The sequence below is a fragment of the Mus caroli genome, chromosome 2, assembly GCF_900094665.2.
Source record: "Mus caroli chromosome 2, CAROLI_EIJ_v1.1, whole genome shotgun sequence".
NCBI lineage: Eukaryota > Metazoa > Chordata > Mammalia > Rodentia > Muridae > Mus > Mus caroli.
In genome coordinates this window covers 113,696,413-113,717,231 of record NC_034571.1, presented here as the reverse complement: position 1 = coordinate 113,717,231, position 20,819 = coordinate 113,696,413, and the positions used below count along the sequence as shown (strand labels likewise).

Sequence of the window (20,819 nt, the reverse complement as noted above, 5' to 3'; positions counted from 1 at the left end):
TTTCTGTTCAACCTATGTGAGTAGCCGTGCCCAGCTTTTACATACATGTGTGCTGGGAATCAGAACACAGGTTTTCATGCTTGAGTGACAGGTACTGTATCTCTGTCTGCTCAGTTCTTTGATAAACAAACAAACAAACCAATAATCTCATTACATATATGCATTTGTCAAACTCTTCAAAAGGTTTGCTTGAACTCATTTCATTATATGTAAAACTCACTTTGCCTCCCCTGCCCTCACCCTCTGTGAGTTCATGTATACAAATTTACATGCAGACATATATATCATAATTTAAAAATTATTGTGCTTTTTATTTGTCTGTATGCTGTTGAGGATTGAGCCCAGGTTCTAGGACATGTAAGGATACACTCCACCACTGAACAACACGTCACTCGTATCTAACTCCATTGGGGGAAAGGTCAATGCAAACTCAATATGTTTCCAAATTGAGTAATTATTGTATTCATTTATTTATTTATTTGTGGAGGAAGGGAGCCTGTGCCTTCATGAGCATGTGGAGGTCAAGCCAGCCACATGCTCATGATGATCAAGTAGAGGAGTCAGTTTTCTCCCTCTACTGTCTAGGTTCTGGGTACTGAATTTAGGTTGTCAGCATTTACCTACTGTGCCTTTCCCTACTGAGCTATCCTACCAACCCTGTTGGGAACTTTTAAAGATCAAGTATGCCTTTAGATTTTATTTGGAAAATGAAAAGCAATATGATGTCAAATCATTCAGCGAAACTTTATGACCTTTCAAATGCATTGATACATAGGCAATTTGAAAACAATAACTATTGAAATGTGCCCTAACAATCTGTCATAGGAAACTGCAAGGCAGCCATCTTTATCTCCATTTCCACAGTAAGCCTAAAGCTGAGGGGTTTAATGTAAAGGACAGAGCAGTTAGAGGGACGTTCTGGAAGCATGAATCTGAGGTCTAACACACTGGCTAGGGAGCAGACTCTTTGGGGACGAGGACTAGGTCTATTTTTTTTATTAATTAATTAATTTACTTTACCAATTACAGCTTACCCTCCCTCCTCTCCTCCCAATAACCCCCTAACCCCCTACACACACACACACACACACACACACACACACACACACTCATCATTTTTTCCTGAGAGAAGAGGCCTCCCATGGATATCAACCCACTTTGGCTTATCAAATTGCAGTAGAACTAATTCTTCTATTGAGGCTAGACAGGGCAGCCCAGTCAGGGGAAAGGGATATATGGCAGGCAACAAAGTCAGAGAGAACCCTGCTTCTGCTATTAGAGGTCCCACATGAAGACCCAGCTGCACATTGGTTACTTATGTGTGGGTGCCTAGGTCTGTCCCATCCATGCTCTCTAGTCGGTGGTTCAGTCTCGGTGAGCCCCTATGGGCCCAGGTTAGCTTTCTGTAGGTTTTCTTGTGGTGTCTTTGACCTCTCTAGCAGGGAGCAAATGTGTAAATCTGCCCTGCAGATCTGTCTCCAGGGCCGCCGCTTGCTGAGGGTGAAGAGGATAGTGAGGAGGCTCGCTGTGCATCTGCTTTCTTTGTGGAAGTGTCGCAGCACACAGACGGGTGAGTAGCAGACCCTGGCTGCTCGCTTGGCCTGGGCACCCCTCAGTCAGTCCAGGTCCTTGTTCAAAGGTTTGGCAGTGTTCCTCTCAGCCATTTGAATTCTTGTTTTAAAATCCGCTAAGGATAGGCTTATAGTAAAGAAAATGTACTTTGATTTTTACCTTGAAGTAAAATGTAGATTAGAACTGTTTGTTTTAGATAAAAGTAGAAAATAAGTTGCCTTGTTACAGTGATTATACCTTGATATATGTAAATAGTTAAAAGCTTTTGAAATTTTTAATTATTAATGTGGGAACTAATTTTGCATTTATATTTTAATCTGCATATACTGTATAATCACTATATATAATATATACAGCCGATTTAAGTTTACAAGGAAATTGAGCAGAGAATTAAAATGTTCACTTTTATTTCCCTGTATTTTGGTGATTCGTTTGTTAAAACAGATAGAACCAATAACGTTGACATGCTATTGTTAGTTGAAAGCCATAGTTTGAATTATTTAAGTTTGACCATTGCAGTCGTTGAGTTATCCCACAGATTACTGTCAGGGTTTATATAGGCACTAGGAACATACTCTTTTTTTTTTTAGGAAATCCTGACACTTTATTAAGTTTTTCTTCTTATTTCATTGCAAGGGTGGAGAGGGTTTTGGTTTGGTTTTGGTTTTTATCTCAGTGACAATGGGGCGAAATGAAAGCTTACAAGCCTTGCTGTATATTGCAGGGAGAACCTTGTGTGAGTCAGGATACTTTAAAATGCTTTGTTTTTTTGTTTTTTGGTTTTTTTTTTCAATTGACTTTTGTTTAATTCTGCTTTGTTTTTATCCTTACCTAAGGAAAGAGAATGTGCTGATCGCTTTTCAGAGTCTCCCTGATAGAGGCTGGGTTTAGCCCTTGGAGAGTCTTTGCCTAGTGCTCAGAGGGCTTTAGTGTCACTGTCAGGTAGACATAAAAACTATTGGCTAACTGAATACTTTTTTTAAAAAATGCTTAGAAACTAAGTCATTAACCAAATGTGATTTTATCAGGGGTCATGTTTAAACTCTAGTTTCAGTCTGGTAAATGCTCTGTTCTGGAATCCTAGCCTCGCTGGGTGTGGTGCTCCCGGCTGGTACCTGTGGCTCTCCCTGAGGAACGGCATCACCCCTTACCTTCGCTGTGCTGCACTGCTTTTCCACTATTTACTTGGAGTAACTCCGCCTGAAGAACTGTTTGCCAGTAAGTAGAAGACTGAAATCAGACAGCGAATAGAGACTTGTCTTCACTGACAGAGAGAACAGTGGAACCGCCTCTACCCTACCCACCATCTGTGTTCATGCTGAACCCAGGTCCTCTGCCCAGGGCTAGTTAAAATTAAAAGTGAGGCCAAAATCCAGGGAGGGAGAGCATGGGACAGACAGTGGTGCGAGCTGTTCAAGCATGATGACCCGAGTTCAATCCCTACTCCTCACAGAATAGGCTGAGTATAGGGCAGACAGCATGATAGCTCCCTAGCTAAGGTACTTGTTGCCAAGCCTGACAGCATAAGTTCACTCCCTAGAACCCACACAGAAGAAGGGTAGACTAACTCTTACAAGTTGTTCTCAAACCCACAACATGCACACTGTAGTATAGTCATGCCCTTCCCCTCCCCCAGTAAATAAGAAAATAGAAAAAGTAAATAAAAATTTAAAATTCAGATGTGGTGGCAAGCAATTGTAATCCTAGCATTTCTATGAAGAAATGGGAGCAGAGACAGGAGAAGCACCCTGAAGGCTGTGGCCCAGCTAGCAACAGAAACAAGACAGACCTGGCCTAACAAAGTGAAAAGAAAGAACTTGTCTCCTAAAAATCGTCCTCTGGCCTCCATGTGAAAGCAATACGCACACACGTGTACGTGTGTACATACACAGGCATGCATATAATTTTTTTAAACATACATATGTGCAAGCTGAATATAGTGGCATACAATTTAATCCCAGTACCCAGGAGGCAGAGGCAGGCTGACTTCTATTAGTTTGAAGGCAGACTGGTTTACATAGGGAGGTCCAGGCTTCCTAAGGCTATATTGTGAGAACTTGCCTCAAAAATAAAATAAACTACATATATGAAGACTATTAACTGAAGGATATATAGGAAATTAGAGGTGTTTGTTACCTTTATGGAAAAGAACTATTCAGGCAGGAAGGAATTATATACTTGACTTTGGATTTTGAATACATAGCTATACTGATGGATAAAATAATGATCAAAAAGGCCTTCTGAACATCAAAAACCTGCATTTACTAACAGCATCATTTCTTGTTCTTTTACTTATTTCTAAATCTAGACAAATAGAGCAGGCTTCCTTATGTACCACGTCCCACGTACCACGTCCCACGTTTGTGAGAGTCAGGGTATTCGCTTGACTTGTAAAATTGCCCAGAATTATCCAAGGATCATTTTGTCCCTTGAGGATACATAAATGGGGTCACCTTTACCAGCTGTTAACATCCTTATCTTGAACTCAGTTCAATAGGTGTGGTCAAGCTTTGTCAGGGTTCTCTATAAAATAGAATGCTACTCTCCAAGTAATTTCTGTGTGCTGCCACACACAGCAAGTTCATGTACTTATCCAAAGCTGTCATAAAAAATAAAGTATTTTCTTTTTTAGGATTCAGGCAAATCTAAGCAAAGCTTAACTATGCATGGTATAATACCAAATGGTATATGCAAAGTAAAGCTAATCACGGCCAGGGTCAGGACTCAAGGACATAGGTAGTCAAGGAAGACTTTTCTCCAAGGAGAATTAAACAAAGAGCAGCATAGAAGGAGCTCAGCTGGAGAGAGAGGTGAAGAGCCTTTCAATGTAAGGTATTGCTTGGCATAGAGAACATAAGAGAACAGTGAAGATTTGATTCCAGCTGGAAACTTCCTGTGCAGGAAGGTCCAGGAGGTAGCCAGATATATGCATTTCATCTGGGCATTTATGCCACAATAAAGCCTTTGTGAGCTAGGGTCTAGCTCAGTAGAGCATGTCACCAGTCCAGTCCCTGGGTTGTATCATCAGCAAAGTACCACCTGTCTCCACATACTAACCACAGAAGAAGAGACTTTGCATTGTATACTAAGTGGTAGTCATAGGAGCCATCTGATGGGGTGACTCACATGCGTTTTATAAAAGGATCACTGTGGCTTACTTACAGGCCACCCACTGTTTTATGGAGCAGATAGAAATGAGTGTAAATAATGAAAAGCTCCTTTAACACTGTAGATCAGAATAATGTGCTCATCAAATATATCTTGATATTTCTTGCAGATTCTGCTGAAGGAGAATTCAGTGCACTCTGTAGCTATCTATCTTTACCCACAAATTTGTTCCTGCTTTTCCAGGAATATTGGGATACCATAAGACCCTTACTACAGAGGTACTATGGGGGTAAATGTGATGATGGCTTTTATCTAGTTTGAATTTTTTTTTTGATTTTTAATATTTTTATTACATATTTTCCTCAATTACATTTCCAATGCTATCCCAAAAGTCCCCCATAGCGCCCCCCACTTCCCTACCCACCCATTCCCATTCTTTTGGCCCTGGCATTCCCCTATATTGGGGCATATAAAGTTTGCAAGTCCAATGGGCCTCTCTTTCCATTGATGGCCGACTAGGCCATCTTTTGATACATATGCAGCTAGAGACAAGAGCTCCNGGGTTCTGGTTAGTACATCATGTTGTTCCAACAATAGGGTTGCAGATCCCTTTAGCTCCTTGGGTACTTTCTCTAGCTTCTCCATTGGGAGCCCTGTGATACATCCAATAGCTGACTGTGAACATCCACTCCTGTGTTAGCCGCCGGGCGTGGTGGCGCACGCCTTTAATCCCAGCACTTGGGAGGCAGAGACAGGCGGATCTCTGAGTTCGAGGCCAGCCTGGTCTAGAGTGAGTTCCAGGACAGCTGGGCTACACAGAGAAACCCTGTCTCGAAAAACCAAAAAAAAAAAAAAATAGTTTGAATTTTTTTATGTTTATCTTAACTTTTGATTGGTTTTGATACAGGATTTTGCTATGTTAACCCCAAACTCTGTTCACCCTCAGACTCCTCCAGGGATCAATGTGAAACATTTGCTTTTATGTTTTTAAGACAGGGTCATAAGCCCAGACTAAGGGTGGCCTTGAACTCCTGTTTCTCTTTCAGCTGCCTTCTAAATGCTGGAATTACAAATGGGGACCATAATCAATGCCTTTCTCTTAATTTCAAAAAATTTTAAATTACTATTATTTTCTAAGCTTTTCAGTAGATTAACATTGGCTGCAAGAGGCAGGAGTGTACAGAGATTCTCAGTGTACGCGCTTAGGAGTGGGGTTGAGACCAGCTGCACCCCGTTCACTTTACTTGGTTCTTGTACAGTTATTATTTTAGTCTGATCTTAAAATGTGGTGGGGAGAGGGAAGTGCTCATAAACAGAATCATAATTAAGAATCAAAAGACTGATCATGGTCCACTTGGGAGGCAGAGGAAGGCAGAGCTCTGTGAGTTCCTGGCCACCCCAGGCTACCGAGTAAGACCCCGTCTCTAAAGAAAGAGAAAGAAAGAAATCTTAACAAGCTCACACTGGGGCTTGTAGTATTGTTCAGTTTGTAGAGTTCTGGCCTAGCCTGCACAAAGTCTCTGTTCAGCCCCCGCCCAGCACCCTATAAAGCAGTCACCATGGCACATGTGCCTAAAATCCCAGAACTCCCGAGGTAGAAGCTAGAGGTTAGAAGTTCAAGGTTATCCCTTGATTATGTAGCACATTTGAATCTATTTCTCAGTACATGAGACTTTATGTAAAAGATAAAGAGTGAAATCTGGAACTGTATGTCAAACTGTGGAGAATGTGGTAGAACATATGTCAGAAGAGTGGCTGAGAGACAGGCATCTAGTGGAACCAACTAGCCCTGCAGTGACTAGAGACGCACGTGCCTCCCTTTCAGAAAGACTTTCTGCTGCACCTGATCCTGACGTCTTGTTTGCTGTCTGACTCCAGTTTCCTCTCTCCCTATGTCTGTCTGTCCTACTGTTCTTACAATCAATTTCACCGTGTTACTCTAAACTCTCACTCTCCCATGAGTTTGTCTGTCCTCCTTACTTCCCTTTTCCTTCTCATGCCCAGGTCAGAGCTGGGTGAATGCTGGCCTGCCTCATGGGACTCCTAGTCCCACACCCTAGGCTCTCTGCCAGCTTTTTGCTTTGCTTCCTAAGGTCTCATGGGCATTGTGATCTCTCATAAAATCAAAATAAATTGTTTTTAGAATTCATGGTTTAGAATTAATGTCACTTGTTGTATTACAATGACACAAACTTCATTTATAGTGCAGCCGAGTATGGGGTGGCTGAGTCTTGGATGTGCTATCATGAAGGAAGCCCCTGCCATTTGTGCTCTTCCTGGCTCTGCTTGCCTCAGGTCTGCTCTGCAGGAGACATCTCTGTTCTTTGTCAGTTGATCCAGTGGGAGGCACAAGCAAGGGGCTGGAAGCAAGGGAGGATAAGGACGTCAGAGTTCCCAGCCACCTCTCTGCCTCCCAGGACATCTTTTCAGTAGGGACTGTGGCTCTACTGATACCAGAAAAGCCTGCTACAATCCTGTTACCCACTGGTGACTCAACCCAGGGCAACAGTGATGTCGTCTTTCCTCCCACTCCTCCGACCTGCACTGGGGCAAATAGTTAAGGCTTTTTTTTTTTTTCCTTTTTTTTAAGGCCTTTTGTCTCAAGGGCCTTCTTGGTCCTTCTGTCACTTCTCCTCCCTCCTCTGCTCTGTCTGAGGGTTGGCTTTAGAGCCTGGGAGTAGGCAAGTACACCACACACGCTGTATGCAGAGCCCCTATTATTACTGGTATTGCTACTTCCTGCTATTAATTTCTCTCATTTAAATTGTAGATGGTTTCTGTTCTAAAGACTAATTGACCAAATCCTTGAAAAAGGATTTAGAAGGGGTTGGGAGAGTAGGAAAGGAGAGAAAAGGGTAAGAGGTAAACTTAAATACACAGAGAGGATTAGAGAGAAGAGAGCAGCTGATGTGCACTGCAGTCTGCCTGTGACCAGCCTCCTTCTCTCTTGGCTCCACTTACAGGTGGTGTGGAGATCCTGCCTTACTCAAGTCTTTGAAGCAGAAAAGTGCTGTGGTCAGGTTGGTTTTACTATTTAAATCTTTTCGATATATCCAGAACTGTGTTTCTAAAATGCTTGGCTGGTTTACCTTAATTCTAGCCTGTCTCCTTTATTCTCAGTTCACTGTTTCCTGGATATCTGTTGGTCTTTGCCAGATATCAGGTTTTTCCTGCACTGATTTTTTTTTCTCAGAAATGGTTATCCTTCCTTCTTAAATTGTCAGAAGCCACCAGCTCCACTGGAGGAATCATCCTTGAATTGGTACCTGCCTGCCAAAAGGCAACGGAGTTTGTGTCTGGGAGCTGCTGGTTTACTAAAGCCAGGAGGTGGTGGTTTACACTGTTCATATAAACTAGTTCCCCCACCCTTTGAGAATAACATATAAATAGATCTGACTAGTCTCCTCCCCGTCTTGTGTATATGCTTAGAAACTAGACCCCATGCATACCTCAAAAAAAAAAAGACAAACTTTCCTTAGGCTGTACCTGATGGACATAGCTGTGATCCAAGCACTCGAGGGATTGAGGTGTGAGGCATATGAGTTGCAGGCCAGACTGGGCTTTGTAAGGAAATGAGACTATTTCCAAACTAACAAGAAGTTTCCTCAGCCCTCTTTTCTCTTGAGTTATGGGTCTGTCCGAATCTACATTTTCCCTCAAGTACATGTCCAAATGCCACCTTTTTCCTGAAGCCTGTCTTCCCTGGCATGTGAGTGTGTCTACATATATCTTCCAGCCTGCTAAATCCTTAAACAGCATACAAGAGAGTGGCATGTTTGCCTGTGGCCTGGCTTATATTACATTCTGTGTATTATCTAATTTATGTGATTGAGTTGCTTCAGTAAACTGATACAAGAGTTGGTTCCTAGTACCATTTTCTCTTCAGCCCTTGAACTCCGTTCAGCTACAGGAAATATGCATAAGCTGCATTCCCTACAACCCAACGTTAGTGATTGATAACAGTAGCCCTGCAGCAGGTCAGTACCCAGAAAGGAAAGACACCGCTATATAGAGAAATAGAAAAGCTTATGATGTCAATATATATTTTTCAACTTGTACTATCATGCAGTTTTTTCTTTATTTCATGTCATGGTGTACCTTTTAAATATCTTTCCACAGCATGGTACTGAAATAATCTGAGAAATTTAAAGGAGATAACACACATATACTCTGTGGTTATGAGCAACTGGCAATCTTAGTTATGTACATAAAATCTTAGTTATATACATGTGTGTACTTTATATACATTGTATGATTTATATATACTATATATATATATAACATTATAGCACAAAATATAATATATAAAATATACCATTAATACCTTAAAGAAATATAAAGAGGAAAGTAGGTGTGCCTGTAGTACAATACTTGAGAGACTGAGATAAAAGAACTGCTGTTTATTTGAGGCCAGCCTGGGCTACACATTCAATCTGAAATCAACCCAGGTTACAGAATGGGACCTAGCTTTAAAAAATTAAAAGAAAAAGGGAACTAAAGAGGAAAAGATTCTTCTTTTGTTTGTTTGGTGTTTTTGAGACTGTGTCTTACTGTGTAATTCCAGCTAGCCTACAACTGTCACATAGCATGTAGCCCAAGTTGACCTCAAACTAAAAAATCCTCTTGCCTCAGTTTCCTCTCTGTTAGAGTTACGAGCATGCTGCCATGCCTGATAAGACAATTCTTAATGAGGCAGGGTTAATTTTTAGAGAATATTATTTTTAGCTGAATTAAGAATTATAAGTGAAAGGCTTAGAGATGGCTTAGAAGTTAAGAATACTGCTCTTCCAGAGAACCGGGGTTAAATTTCCAGCACCTACATGGCAGCTCACAACTACCTATAACTCTAGTTTCAGGGGATCTGACCTTGTCTTCTGACCAAGCTGAGCAGCAGGCACACACATGGTGCACAGACATACATGTAGGCAAATCCATATATATAAAATAAATAATATTCTTAAAATATTTGTTAATTAGGGGCTGGAAAGATGACTCAGTGGTTAAGAGTACTGACTGTTCTTCCAAAGGTTCTGAGTTCAAATCCCAGCAACCACATGGTGGCTCACAACCATCTGTAATGGGATCTAATGCCTTCTTCTGGTGTGTCTGAAGACAGCAACAGTGTACTTACATATAATAAATAAATAAATCTTTAAGAAAAGTATTTTTTTAATTATAAAATATAGGGCTGGTGAGATGGCTCAGTGGGTAAGAGCACCCGACTGCTCTTCCGAAGGTCCAGAGTTCAAATCCCAGCAACCACATGGTGGCTCACAACCATCCGTAACGAGATCTGGCGCCCTCTTCTGGAGTAGNTGAAGACAGCTACAGTGTACTTACATATAATAAATTAATAAATAAATCTTTAAAAAAAATTATAAAATATAAATGGATTTTCATCTAGGGAGAATCTCCTGTTATTCAGATGACCTTCCTTAGACTACATGGGTCTTTTACCATCTCTTGTAAAGGAAATGGATGCTAACATTAGCCACTGAGTATCAAGTGCTAAACATATTGTTTCACTTCAGTATCTTGTTTAGTCTTCAAGAGTTTTGGGAGTTTCCTTGATAAATGTATACATATGTACACACACAGTCACCATGTAGACCAGGCTGGTCTTGAACTCAGATCTGCCTGCCTCTGCCTCTTGATGCTAGGATTAAAGGTGTACACAATTATGCCCAGCTCCTTCATACTTATATTTAACATCTCTTAAACTGTTGAGTCTTAACGAAGTTCATTTAATATTTCACTTCTTTATTTTTTCTGAAAACATTAAATTGATGAATTGCCCATGGTTGGAATATATTCAACCTTAGTTTATAGATAAGTAAATGTAGCATGCTCTAAAGCCTTCTTCAGTTTTAATCTGCTTACTCATGTATAACACTGTCTTTTAAACTATGCCTCTAGGTACCCTAGAAAAAGAAATAGTTTGATAGAGCTTCCTGAGGACTACAGCTGTCTTCTAAATCAGGCTTCTCACTTTAGGTAAGAAGAAAAGGTGTGTGTGTGTGTGTGTATGTGTGGAGAGAGAGAGAGAGAGACTGTAACGTTCCTGAACTTGCATTTGGCCTACCCTACAACCAATGAACTCATTGTGAAAAAGTGGCCAGTGAAGGGCCAGTGAGGGGTCAGCTGGTAAAGGAGCTGCCAAGCCTGCTGACTCAGAGAACAGTCTCCTCCGAGCTGTCTTCTGAGCCCCACACATACACACAGATTTCTGGATATGGCTTGCTTAAGAAGTAACTGCCAGGAACTAGAGAGATGGTTCAGTGCATTAGCTGCTCTTCCAGAGGTCCTGAGTTCAATTCCCAGCAACCACATAGTGGCTCAACCATCTGTAATGGGATCTGATGCCCTCTTCTGGTGTGTCTGAAGACAGTGACAGTATGCTCACATACATACAATAAAATCTTTTTTAAAAGAGGAGAGACTGCTGTGTATCCATTGTACTAGGTTTTCTCAAACCATGCTACAGTACAAAATTCTGTCATTCATCACTGACAGTGTCACAGAAATACTGCAGGCTGTACTGTTCACTGCCTCTCGCCTGTCCAAACTCTCGCCACTACAGAGGAGTTGTAACACCGATTCCTTTGCACGCCCCTGGCTTTGTGCCTCCTCCTCACTGATGATTCACTCTGTGAGTTTAGCTGTGTGGATGTGTCATCATAGCAGAAGTCTGAGTCTTCTTTCACTCAATATGTTTTTATGGCTTATCCAAGTTGTAGCTGCATTAAATTTGTTCCTGTTTTGGTTAATATTTTTTATTATTCGTATAGACCACAGTTATCTATATTTTCTTCCATAGATGGGCATTCATATTTATGATGAAATTGTTTCTACCTTTTAGCTATTATGAATGTTGTTATTATGTAATTATGAATAATGTTACTATAAACATTCGCATACAAGCTGCCAGATGAATGTACAATTTTCATTTCATGTGAATGTACACCTAGGTCATTTACTAGGTCATATGTTTGATTTTCTTTAGTGTCAAACCCACTGTCATTTAACAGTCTCACCAGCAATGTATGGGGTATTATGTCTTTGTATCTTCACCAGCCCCTAAGTGAACTCCCCATGCAGTAAGAAACTTCTCTTACCAAGGTAAAGAGCAGGTCTGGCATAGGAGGTTCCCAGGCATAGGGTGGCTCAAGCAGGGGACATTGGGGTCATCACTTGGTATAGGAGGTTGAGCTAGAGCAAAATTCCTGAGCAGTGGGCAGCACAGATGAGCCTGGCTCAGGAGGCTGTGCTGACCAGTCACCTGGAGCAAGATTCTCTGGTAGCATAGAGCTCCTTTTAAGTGGAGCTAAGTTAAAAAAAAAAATTTTTTTTTTGGAAGAGTTATTTATATTATTAATGTAGTCTATGACTCATGTGTGCAAATTTCCGTGGAGGCCAGCAGAGGGCACCAGATCCTCGGAGCTGTACTTACAGGCAGGCATGAGGGGCTAGAGTGATCTCAGAGTTTCTGGAAGAGCAGGAAGCTCTCTTAACCACTGAGCCATATCCCTAGCCCTTTAATCAATTTTTAAAAATGTCCCCTTCAAGTAAAATAAATGAGTAATCATCTAATTAAACGTCATTTGTCTTTCTCTGCTGAGTAGGGTGAGTGATGGAACAGGCTTTATTACTAAATAGATACATGATGTGCTTCTTGTTTTCCAACACGAATGTGTCTTCCCCTGTTGAGGTGTCCACGGTCTGCAGATGATGAGCGAAAGCATCCTGTCCTCTGTCTTTTCTGTGGGGCCATCCTGTGTTCTCAGAACATCTGTTGCCAAGAAATAGTGAATGGGGAAGAGGTTGGAGCATGCGTTTTTCATGCACTTCATTGTGGTGCTGGAGTCTGCATTTTCCTAAAGTGAGTATGGAGTCATCTGATAACATGTATCAAGTGAATATGCCAGTAGAATAAGTAGTTCTTTTAAAAAATATAATATTCTGTTTACATTTCCTTCATTGTTAGAGAAATCTTTAGTGGCATAGACTTTATATCAGTGATTCCAGTTCTGTGTAATATTTAGATATGAAAGGAAAGCTTGAAATCCTAAAACTTATGCTTATAAAGTATGTGCAAATTATTAATTTCAGACTGCCTTATTTATGTATGTGTTTACTTGTATATTTATTTAGGTTTTCTGGGACAGAACTTTTCTGTGTAGTTCTGGTTGTCTTAGAACTTGTTTTGTAGCCCAGGCTAGCCTGGAACTTACAGATATCGTCTGCTTCTGCCTCCAGAGTACTGGGATTAAAGGCATGGGCCACCATACCCAGCTATTTATTTTGAGACAGGTTCTCTCTATAGAGACCAGGCTGGCCTTGAACTCTCAGAGATCCTGCCTCCCAAGTGCAGGCCTATGTTTGTCTTTCTTTAAGATGTTTTTATTTCCTTCTTTAAACAAAAGATTGACTACTTAGAACAATAGTTATTTATAAACGAGGATAGCTTGCATGGGAGAAATAAAATTTAAAGTTAATTTCTGTGTTTTTTCTGTCCATTTTCCTGTGAAATTCAATTTTTGCCTATATAAACTCTTAAGACTTACTGTGAGATATGTTATCATTGCTTAAAGGCAACCTTTGAGGGGCTGGTTAGATGGCTCAGTGGGTAAAAGCACTGACTGCTCTTCCAAAGGCACTGAGTTCAAATCCCAGCAACCACATGGTGGCTCACAACCATCCGTAATGAGATCTGACGCCCTTTTCTGGTGTGTCTGAAGACAGCTACAGTGTACTTACATATAATAATAAATCTTTGGGCTGGAGCAAGAGGGACCAGAGCGAGCAGAGGTTCTGAGTTCAATTCCTAGCAATCACATGATGGCTCACAATCATCTGTACAGTTACAGGGTACTCATATGCATTAAATAAATAAATAAATAAATCTTAAAAAAAAAAAGGCAACCTTTGAGACAAGAGCAAAGAACGGTATAGAAGTCAAACTCAAATACGTGTTTGCTTGTAGAGAAGCCACAGGAATAAGTCTGTCTATCCCAACTGTTCTTTGTAATTTGTTTGCCTTATGATTTCTCACTGTGGTCCTTAACCTTCTCTGCAATAAGCGTCTCAAGTGTACTCCAAGTACTATTGGAGGTTGGCTTGAACTAGGAAAGCCTTTAACGCTAATTTAGTTGACAGTTCTAGACTGGAGGGTGCTCTATCATTCCTTGAAGCCCCCTTCTGCCTAAGTAGCAAGTTAGGAAAAGGCAAAAATAGCCCCAGCCACATTTCTCCAGGGTCCTATGGCTCACAGGAAAGTCTCCCATTCAATATATCCAGGTAGAATTACTAATTTCCCATTTCTCTAGGTCCATGGATCCTTTTTTTTTTTTTTTTTTTTTTTTTTTTGGTTTTTCGAGACAGGGTTTCTCAGTAGCCCTGGCTGTCCTGGAACTCACTCTGTAGACCAAGCTGGCCTCGAACTCAGAAAGGCATGCGCCACCATGCCCGGCTCATGGATCCTTTTCTAATGCATCAAGAAAAACAGCAGTGTTTGTTCCTTCTACTCAGACAAAACACAGTCTATTGCAGGCCAGTGGTGGCACGTGCCTTTTAATCCCAGTACTGGGGAGGCAGAGGCTGGTGGATGAGTTCAAGGCCAGCCTGGTCTATAAAGTGAGTTGCAGGATAGCCAGGGCTACACAGAAAGACCTTTCTTCAAAAAAAACAAAACAAAACAAAAAAAAACCCCACAGTATAATATATTCATCCACGGCTGTATTGCCTTTTTATTAAATGTTTACTGGGTATGTCTTGTCTTTAACTTTGATTCAATGTCTGTCATCTGCATATGTGTATCTAACAGTGTTTGTTAACATTGGATTTACTTTTCAGAATCAGAGAATGCAGGGTGGTCCTGGTGGAAGGAAAAGCCAGAGGCTGTGCCTACCCAGCCCCTTACTTGGATGAATATGGAGAAACAGACCCAGGGCTAAAGTAAGATTTTCTTTAGTGGAAGGTTTAATCAGTTGTCTTATATTTTATTTGCTTTATTGTATGTGTATATTAATAGTTCTTTAAACATAAAACTCTAGAAATAGAGTTACTGATATTTGTGAGCTGCCATTTGGATGCTGGGAACTGAACCTTGGTCTTCTCTGACAGTAGTTAGTATCTTAACCACTGAGCCCACTCTCCAGCATACCTGGCCCTGGTGAGATAGTAAGACAGGTTCCCTGATGCTAGGAGGGTGAGTGGCTGGTCAGTACCACATGTTATCAACTTTTTATGTAGATTTGGGGCCTTGAACTCAGCCCCTCAGGTTTGCATGGCAGGCACTTGACTGACAGAGTTCTCTCCCAAACTTTATTATTCTTTTAAAATATCATCCAGATGAATAGACTCACTAGATAGGGCTTGGGCTCTAATGGATTATATAGGGATTTGTTTTTATTGAGACAGCATTTGACTTGCCTTTAAGTTTAAGAGGAAGGTACTGAGTGGTCAAAGCAGTTAATGCTGGTCAGGGTGGAGGTCACTTTTAATTCCAGTACACAAGAGGCAAGTACAGGTGAATCTCCGTGAATTTAAGATTCATCAGATCTGAATAGTGGCCAGCCAGGGCCACATGGTGAGAGTTTAGCCCAAAAACAAAACCAATAGCAACAACAAAATAGTTAATAACCCAGGATAATCTGGAGTTGTTCTAGAAAAGTACAAAAATGTGGAACTTTTAAGTTAATGATAAACAGTGTGAAAGTTGACAAGGAGCTGAGACATCTGGTGTTCCAGGGACTGAGATGCCAGGTATGGCTATGACTGTACTCACCAGACTTTAGACTTTTTGTGTTAGCTGGCACAGTGTTGCAAACTAGGTAACCCTGGAAAAGAAATGTACTTACTTAAACATTTGCTAAGCCAGCACATCTATACGGAGTCCTTGCTACCTGGGAGGATGAAGCAGGAAGGCCACTGGAGTATCACTGTTCACACCCAGCCTGGACACTGTAACAAGACTGAGAAAAAAACACAAACAAAACCCAAGAAAGTGCTCACCAAGCATGTGCAAGATGAATCATAGGGAAGGTTATAAAACAAAGTGTTTCTGAGGAGAAGAATGATTTAAGATCTTAGTGTTATGCCTCAAACCTAACCTCCTACACAAAATCATAAACTGAAGCTGGGTAAATTGTGAGGACAGAAAGCCATTAGAACCCCATTCAGCTAGCCACCAGGAAAGACCAGAGCTGCTTCAAGTTAGAACCTGTTTAAATGAGGTCTCATTATGTTCATTATGTCTGAGACCTGATTTCCCAAATAGTCTATTTCTGCTTCCTTAACTAAGTGGTGCGCCAAGTTCTTAGTAATCAGTGAAGAGTTGCCCTGTTTCTCGGCCTCGGCCTGATGCTTGTGCTCACAGCTGCAGGGACGTCTTGGTAGTGTGTACTGATTTAAGATTAGAGATGGCACTGTTATTGATTAAAGCTTCGATGTCAGCTTTGTTTTTTTTGTTTTTTGTTTTTTTGGTTTTTTTTCCTGAAGGAGAGGAAACCCACTTCATTTATCTCGGGAGCGGTATCGGAAGCTGCATTTGGTCTGGCAACAGCACTGCATTATAGAAGAGATTGCTCGGAGCCAGGAGACTAATCAGATGCTATTTGGATTCAACTGGCAGTTACTCTGAGCTCCAGCTCTGCCTCAAGACAATCATGAGTGACATCAATAATAAAGACTGATCTAAAATCCTAGAGAACTTTCTGAGGACGGGGAAGTATTGGAGGGTCTTTTGATCCATGTCCAGATTCACATACATTAATAAAATATTCCTTAATGGAATATTGCTTTCAATTATCAAACATAAGCTTCAAGGGAAAAACAAGACATAGATTAATGTTTTATGTTCTAGAACACTAAAGAAATGCTTGTTCATCCAAGTGTCTATTTCTGCTAATATTTCCAGAAAACTCCTTTCCCTTCATAACTGTCCTAGTTTATTTCATATCACCCACCTGGTTAATGAGGTCACATTAAGCATTTGTGGACATTTCTCCATCTGGCTAACATCTCTGCACTTTTGTATTTGGTGTTTCTCGAGTGTAGTTTAGCTTGGGTTAGATCTCTGAAAAGATGCTGATCACCTGTGATGGTCTAAAGAGGAATTGCACAACTATGCAGTTTCTTTCAACTAAAAATTTCAAAACATGTAAACAACTTTCTTCTTTAAGAAAATATCCTTATTGTACCACCTATGGCTTCAGTCAGAAACAGATCTAAATCTCTCTATGGAGAGTGTTAGCTGTGCTAGTCTGGAAAGCATCCTTCCAGTGTAGGCCTCAAGTAGACTCAGGAGAATGTGCTCATTATGCATTCCTTATACAAAAGCCTGTTATCCTTACCTGATTCCAGGATGCTCTGTGGAGTCACAAGTTCTCCATCAGTTAAATTTCTTAAGGCAGATTTCTGCAGTAAGATCTCGTCTCTTGGGGCCCCATCCTATTGTCTCTCAGAAAACTCTTGTTTTGAAACAAACTCTTTGTAGAATGAGAATCAGACAATTGCCCCAGTGAATGGTCATAAGAAATGAAATTAGAACACTGTATTTAAGCCAGTTCTGTAACCTTCTATGGTTTGTAAGAAACAGATCCTTGATTTAATGTCTAGGTGAAACCTTTCATAAACGTGTTTATGATTAATATAAACAACAACAATAACAAAAAAGCAACGTAATCAGGTGTGTGTCCTGTTATAACCTGCTGTGGTTGAGCCATCTTGCATTGTATAAATAATGCAGCTCTCTTGAGTCTGTGCATAGACCTCTTGATTCTTGGCTTTACCGTTTTATATCAAGAACTTGTGAGTAGATCAGTTGATACTTATTTTAGCTTCTGTGGTATTGGGTAATACTGCAGTTGAAAGATATGTTTGGAGATTGTCTCTTCCTTTGCCCTTGGCTACTGCTGCCATGTGTGTGTCTAAGTGTTTTCCTGCCTTCTATTTAGTGAAGACCAGGAAGTAAAAATACATTTGATAAGTGATCAGTGATGCACATTTGGGGCTAAATTTGTTGCCATTTTTATGGAATGAAAAGTGGGTTTTGCAGTAAGGAATTGGTGTGAGCAGGCACCAGACTCACAATCATGATTTCCTACTTGGATAAATACTACTCACAGCAATTATAAGAGACAAAAATCAGTAAATTCAGTATTTGGCTTGTGCCATTTGCCAATATGATTAAGTAATTTGAACATTGCCCTTTGTTTTTTCTATAAATTTTTTTGAGAGATTGTTTAGCTCTGAAATCTGGGCTAGAATAGGCAACATAAGATGCTCATTTCTGCCTTAGTCATCTGGCCCCCATTTGCCAAGGATAAAGACTTTATTTTTAGCCTTCTTAGATTCAATTTGTAAACCCTGGAGCTAAGCTTTCAAGCTGCCAGGAGGACTAGCTAGCACTAGCCAAAGAGCCTAATTCATCACTGAGTTCTGCTTCTTGAAATGGAAGTTTCTGCACTGGAGGTGGACGTAGGTCACAGCGCTGCCCCAGCCCACGGGATCTTTAATAGTATTCATCATGACAAATGATTTAAGTCTGCTGAGAAGTTTACTTAAGCAACCAAGTCACTTTATGTAGTGTAGTGTATGAAAGAATTGGTTCAGTGGGATGGCTCTGACTCTGTGTTTTTAATATTGGTGAGGGGTTGGCAAGGATTTTAATGATACAGTAAAGATAAACATATATCTGTATAATTAATTTATTATGTTAGTGTACGGGCTGTGAGTTCACCTTTTAGTGGTCATTTGTCATTTTATAACAACTATGCATTTTGGTTCACTGTGATGATGATCTATATTTAGTGACTGCAACATGTTTATACCACTGATTCAAATTCCATTCATGATGAAGTTATACAAATGATGCATATATTGATATCTTTTATTGCAAAAATGTAAATTAAAAACTTGTATAATGTTCTTGTGCTTTTTTTGAAATAAAATATCTTATATGTGTATATTTAAAAAGAAAAAAGGGACTTCTCATGTTTGGGCATTTGGGTTTGAAGTATAAAAGCCTTACCTAGAAAGGAGCTCTACTTAAAAGTAATGTAAGTTTGGCCATGTTTTGTTTGTTTGTTTTAGGCAGAGTCTCTTGGGGCTCATGCTGTGCTCAAACTCATGACATAGCTGAGGTTGGCCTTGAACTCCTGATCTTTCTGCCTCCATCTCTGAAGAACTGGAGTTATAGGCATATGTCACCACACCCAGGTTAAAGTTTTTTCAAGACACAGACTTTTAGGGTTAATGGTCTCCAAACTTTTTGACTATACATTGCATCACCATATGTAGATTTATACACATTCTTTGCATGTAGTGTTCTATGCCTACATTAAACACATTTTATGACATAGTACAAAACTGGAAGGTTTTAATTCAGTATTTTGCCCCATTGTCATAATTAAGCTCTCAAAGGTATAAAATATAAAGATTCTCAAAGCTGCAAGAGAAAAGAAACAAACATAAAGAGAGTCTCTGTTTACCTGATGGCAAACTTCTCAGAAATCTTATAAGCAAAGAGAAAGTACTTAAGATGTACATAGTACTGACAGGGGGAAAATCAGCCAAGATAAGCTAGCCTTCAGGATTGAAAAAGAAAAAAGAGTTTGGGGCTAAGAATTTAGGTCAAGTAGACCACTTGCCTAGTATGTATAAGACCTGGGTTTGATTCCCAGCACCACAAGAAAGGAAAGATACTCACAGGCAAGAGTGACTGTACAGATTAAGTCAGAATGTTCTAGTATTGTAAAACAGTAGGCCAACCACTATTAACCAATAAGAAGATTTAAAAAAAAAGATTCTATATTAAAAAAAAAAAAAAAAGCTTCTATAAGCCAAGGAAAGTGGGTAGTTAGTGCCTGGCAGACCCGATGACTGAGGAGTCTGAGGCAGAAGGATTGCTTGAGCCTATCAGTTTGGAGACCAGCCTCCATAACATAGTTATGTTTCTGAAAAGAAAATAATGGCATATGAGAGTGTCTTGCTTTTCCTATTGCTGTGATAAAAATACACTGATAAAAAGCAACTTTAGAAATAGTTTATTTTGGCTCCCAGTTAAAAGTAGCAAGAGCTTAAGTAGCTTGTCACATTGTATCTGCAGAAAGTATGAAGCAACCAATTCCTGGGCTCAGCTCACTTTGTCCTTTTTTGTACAGGCTAGTATCTCAGCTCAGGTATGGTCTGTCCCTCTCACCATAGTGGCTAGGCCTTCCTGTTTCAACTAAGCTAATCAAGACAATCGCCCAGAAGTTCATCTCCCAGGTAATTCTAGATCTCGCCAAGCTGACAATTGAGATTAACCATTGCAGACAAGTCAAATAGGAAGATAGGAAATGAAGCATTCAAAGTTCAGCGAGGAAGAGCGATCTCAAAAGTGTAGGGTTTGTTGTTTAATGTAGTTTTCCTTTCCTCGAGTTATACTGCTGTCATACAGATTGGTTTGTTATAACCAAACTCTGGGGTTTTTTTAAGCCTATAGTAACTATAAAACAAAAGTCTAAAGTAGACAAACAGAAAATAGTAAGCGATCAAAACATGACTGGAGTAAATCATTTAGCCAAAGGGAAAAGTCTAAGAGAGAAAAGAACTCAAAACTAAGATATGTTACATAATTGCTTACCACTAAATAGCTAACCAGTGAAATGAAATGAAACAAGTGCTACAAGACAGAGTGATTAACTTGAATGAAAAAACTATACCCAAGTTTCGTTGCTTATAAGGACATGGTTTGATTTCACCTTTAATAGGGCACACGGGGGACCAGAGAGAGCTGGTAAAGGCACTGGCCACCAAGTCTGACAACCTGAGCTCCATCCCCAGACCACACATGGTAGAGAAGTAGAACAAGGTAGAAAAGACCATTTGTTAAATGCTCATTTGGTGATTTATTAAAGCACTGCTTGCACTGCCTGTTTGCCAAGCATGATGTCACTGGCTACCTGAAATATGATGACATGGAGAAAGAGCTGGAACAATGGGCTGTTGCCCTTAACAACCTGCTGACTGCAACATACACTCTGTAAAATATTGCTTGTTTGCCTGGCCCACTTTGTGGTTTTCGAATATAAAATGAGAATGCAAACTGGATCCAGGATTGAAGCCTTTCAGGAGCTGTCCTGGCTTTGATCCAC

General features: G+C 40.3%; 1 protein-coding gene across 2 annotated transcripts in view; it reads left to right on the top strand.

The window, feature by feature from the left end:
* The window catches only part of Ubr1 (ubiquitin protein ligase E3 component n-recognin 1), a 123,580-nt gene extending 104,879 nt beyond the window's left edge, over window positions 1–18,701 (top strand). For both annotated transcript variants that reach the window (XM_029469902.1, XM_021184371.2), the window contains exons 40-47: window positions 1,471–1,570; window positions 2,657–2,790; window positions 4,850–4,958; window positions 7,644–7,700; window positions 10,597–10,674; window positions 12,389–12,559; window positions 14,533–14,634; window positions 16,180–18,701. In XM_029469902.1, coding sequence (XP_029325762.1) covers window positions 1,471–1,570; window positions 2,657–2,790; window positions 4,850–4,958; window positions 7,644–7,700; window positions 10,597–10,674; window positions 12,389–12,559; window positions 14,533–14,634; window positions 16,180–16,321 — 893 coding nt within the window. In that variant the 3' untranslated portion in view covers window positions 16,322–18,701. The remainder of the gene's footprint in view (window positions 1–1,470; window positions 1,571–2,656; window positions 2,791–4,849; window positions 4,959–7,643; window positions 7,701–10,596; window positions 10,675–12,388; window positions 12,560–14,532; window positions 14,635–16,179) is intronic.
* The last annotated feature ends 2,118 nt before the right edge of the window (window positions 18,702–20,819 follow it).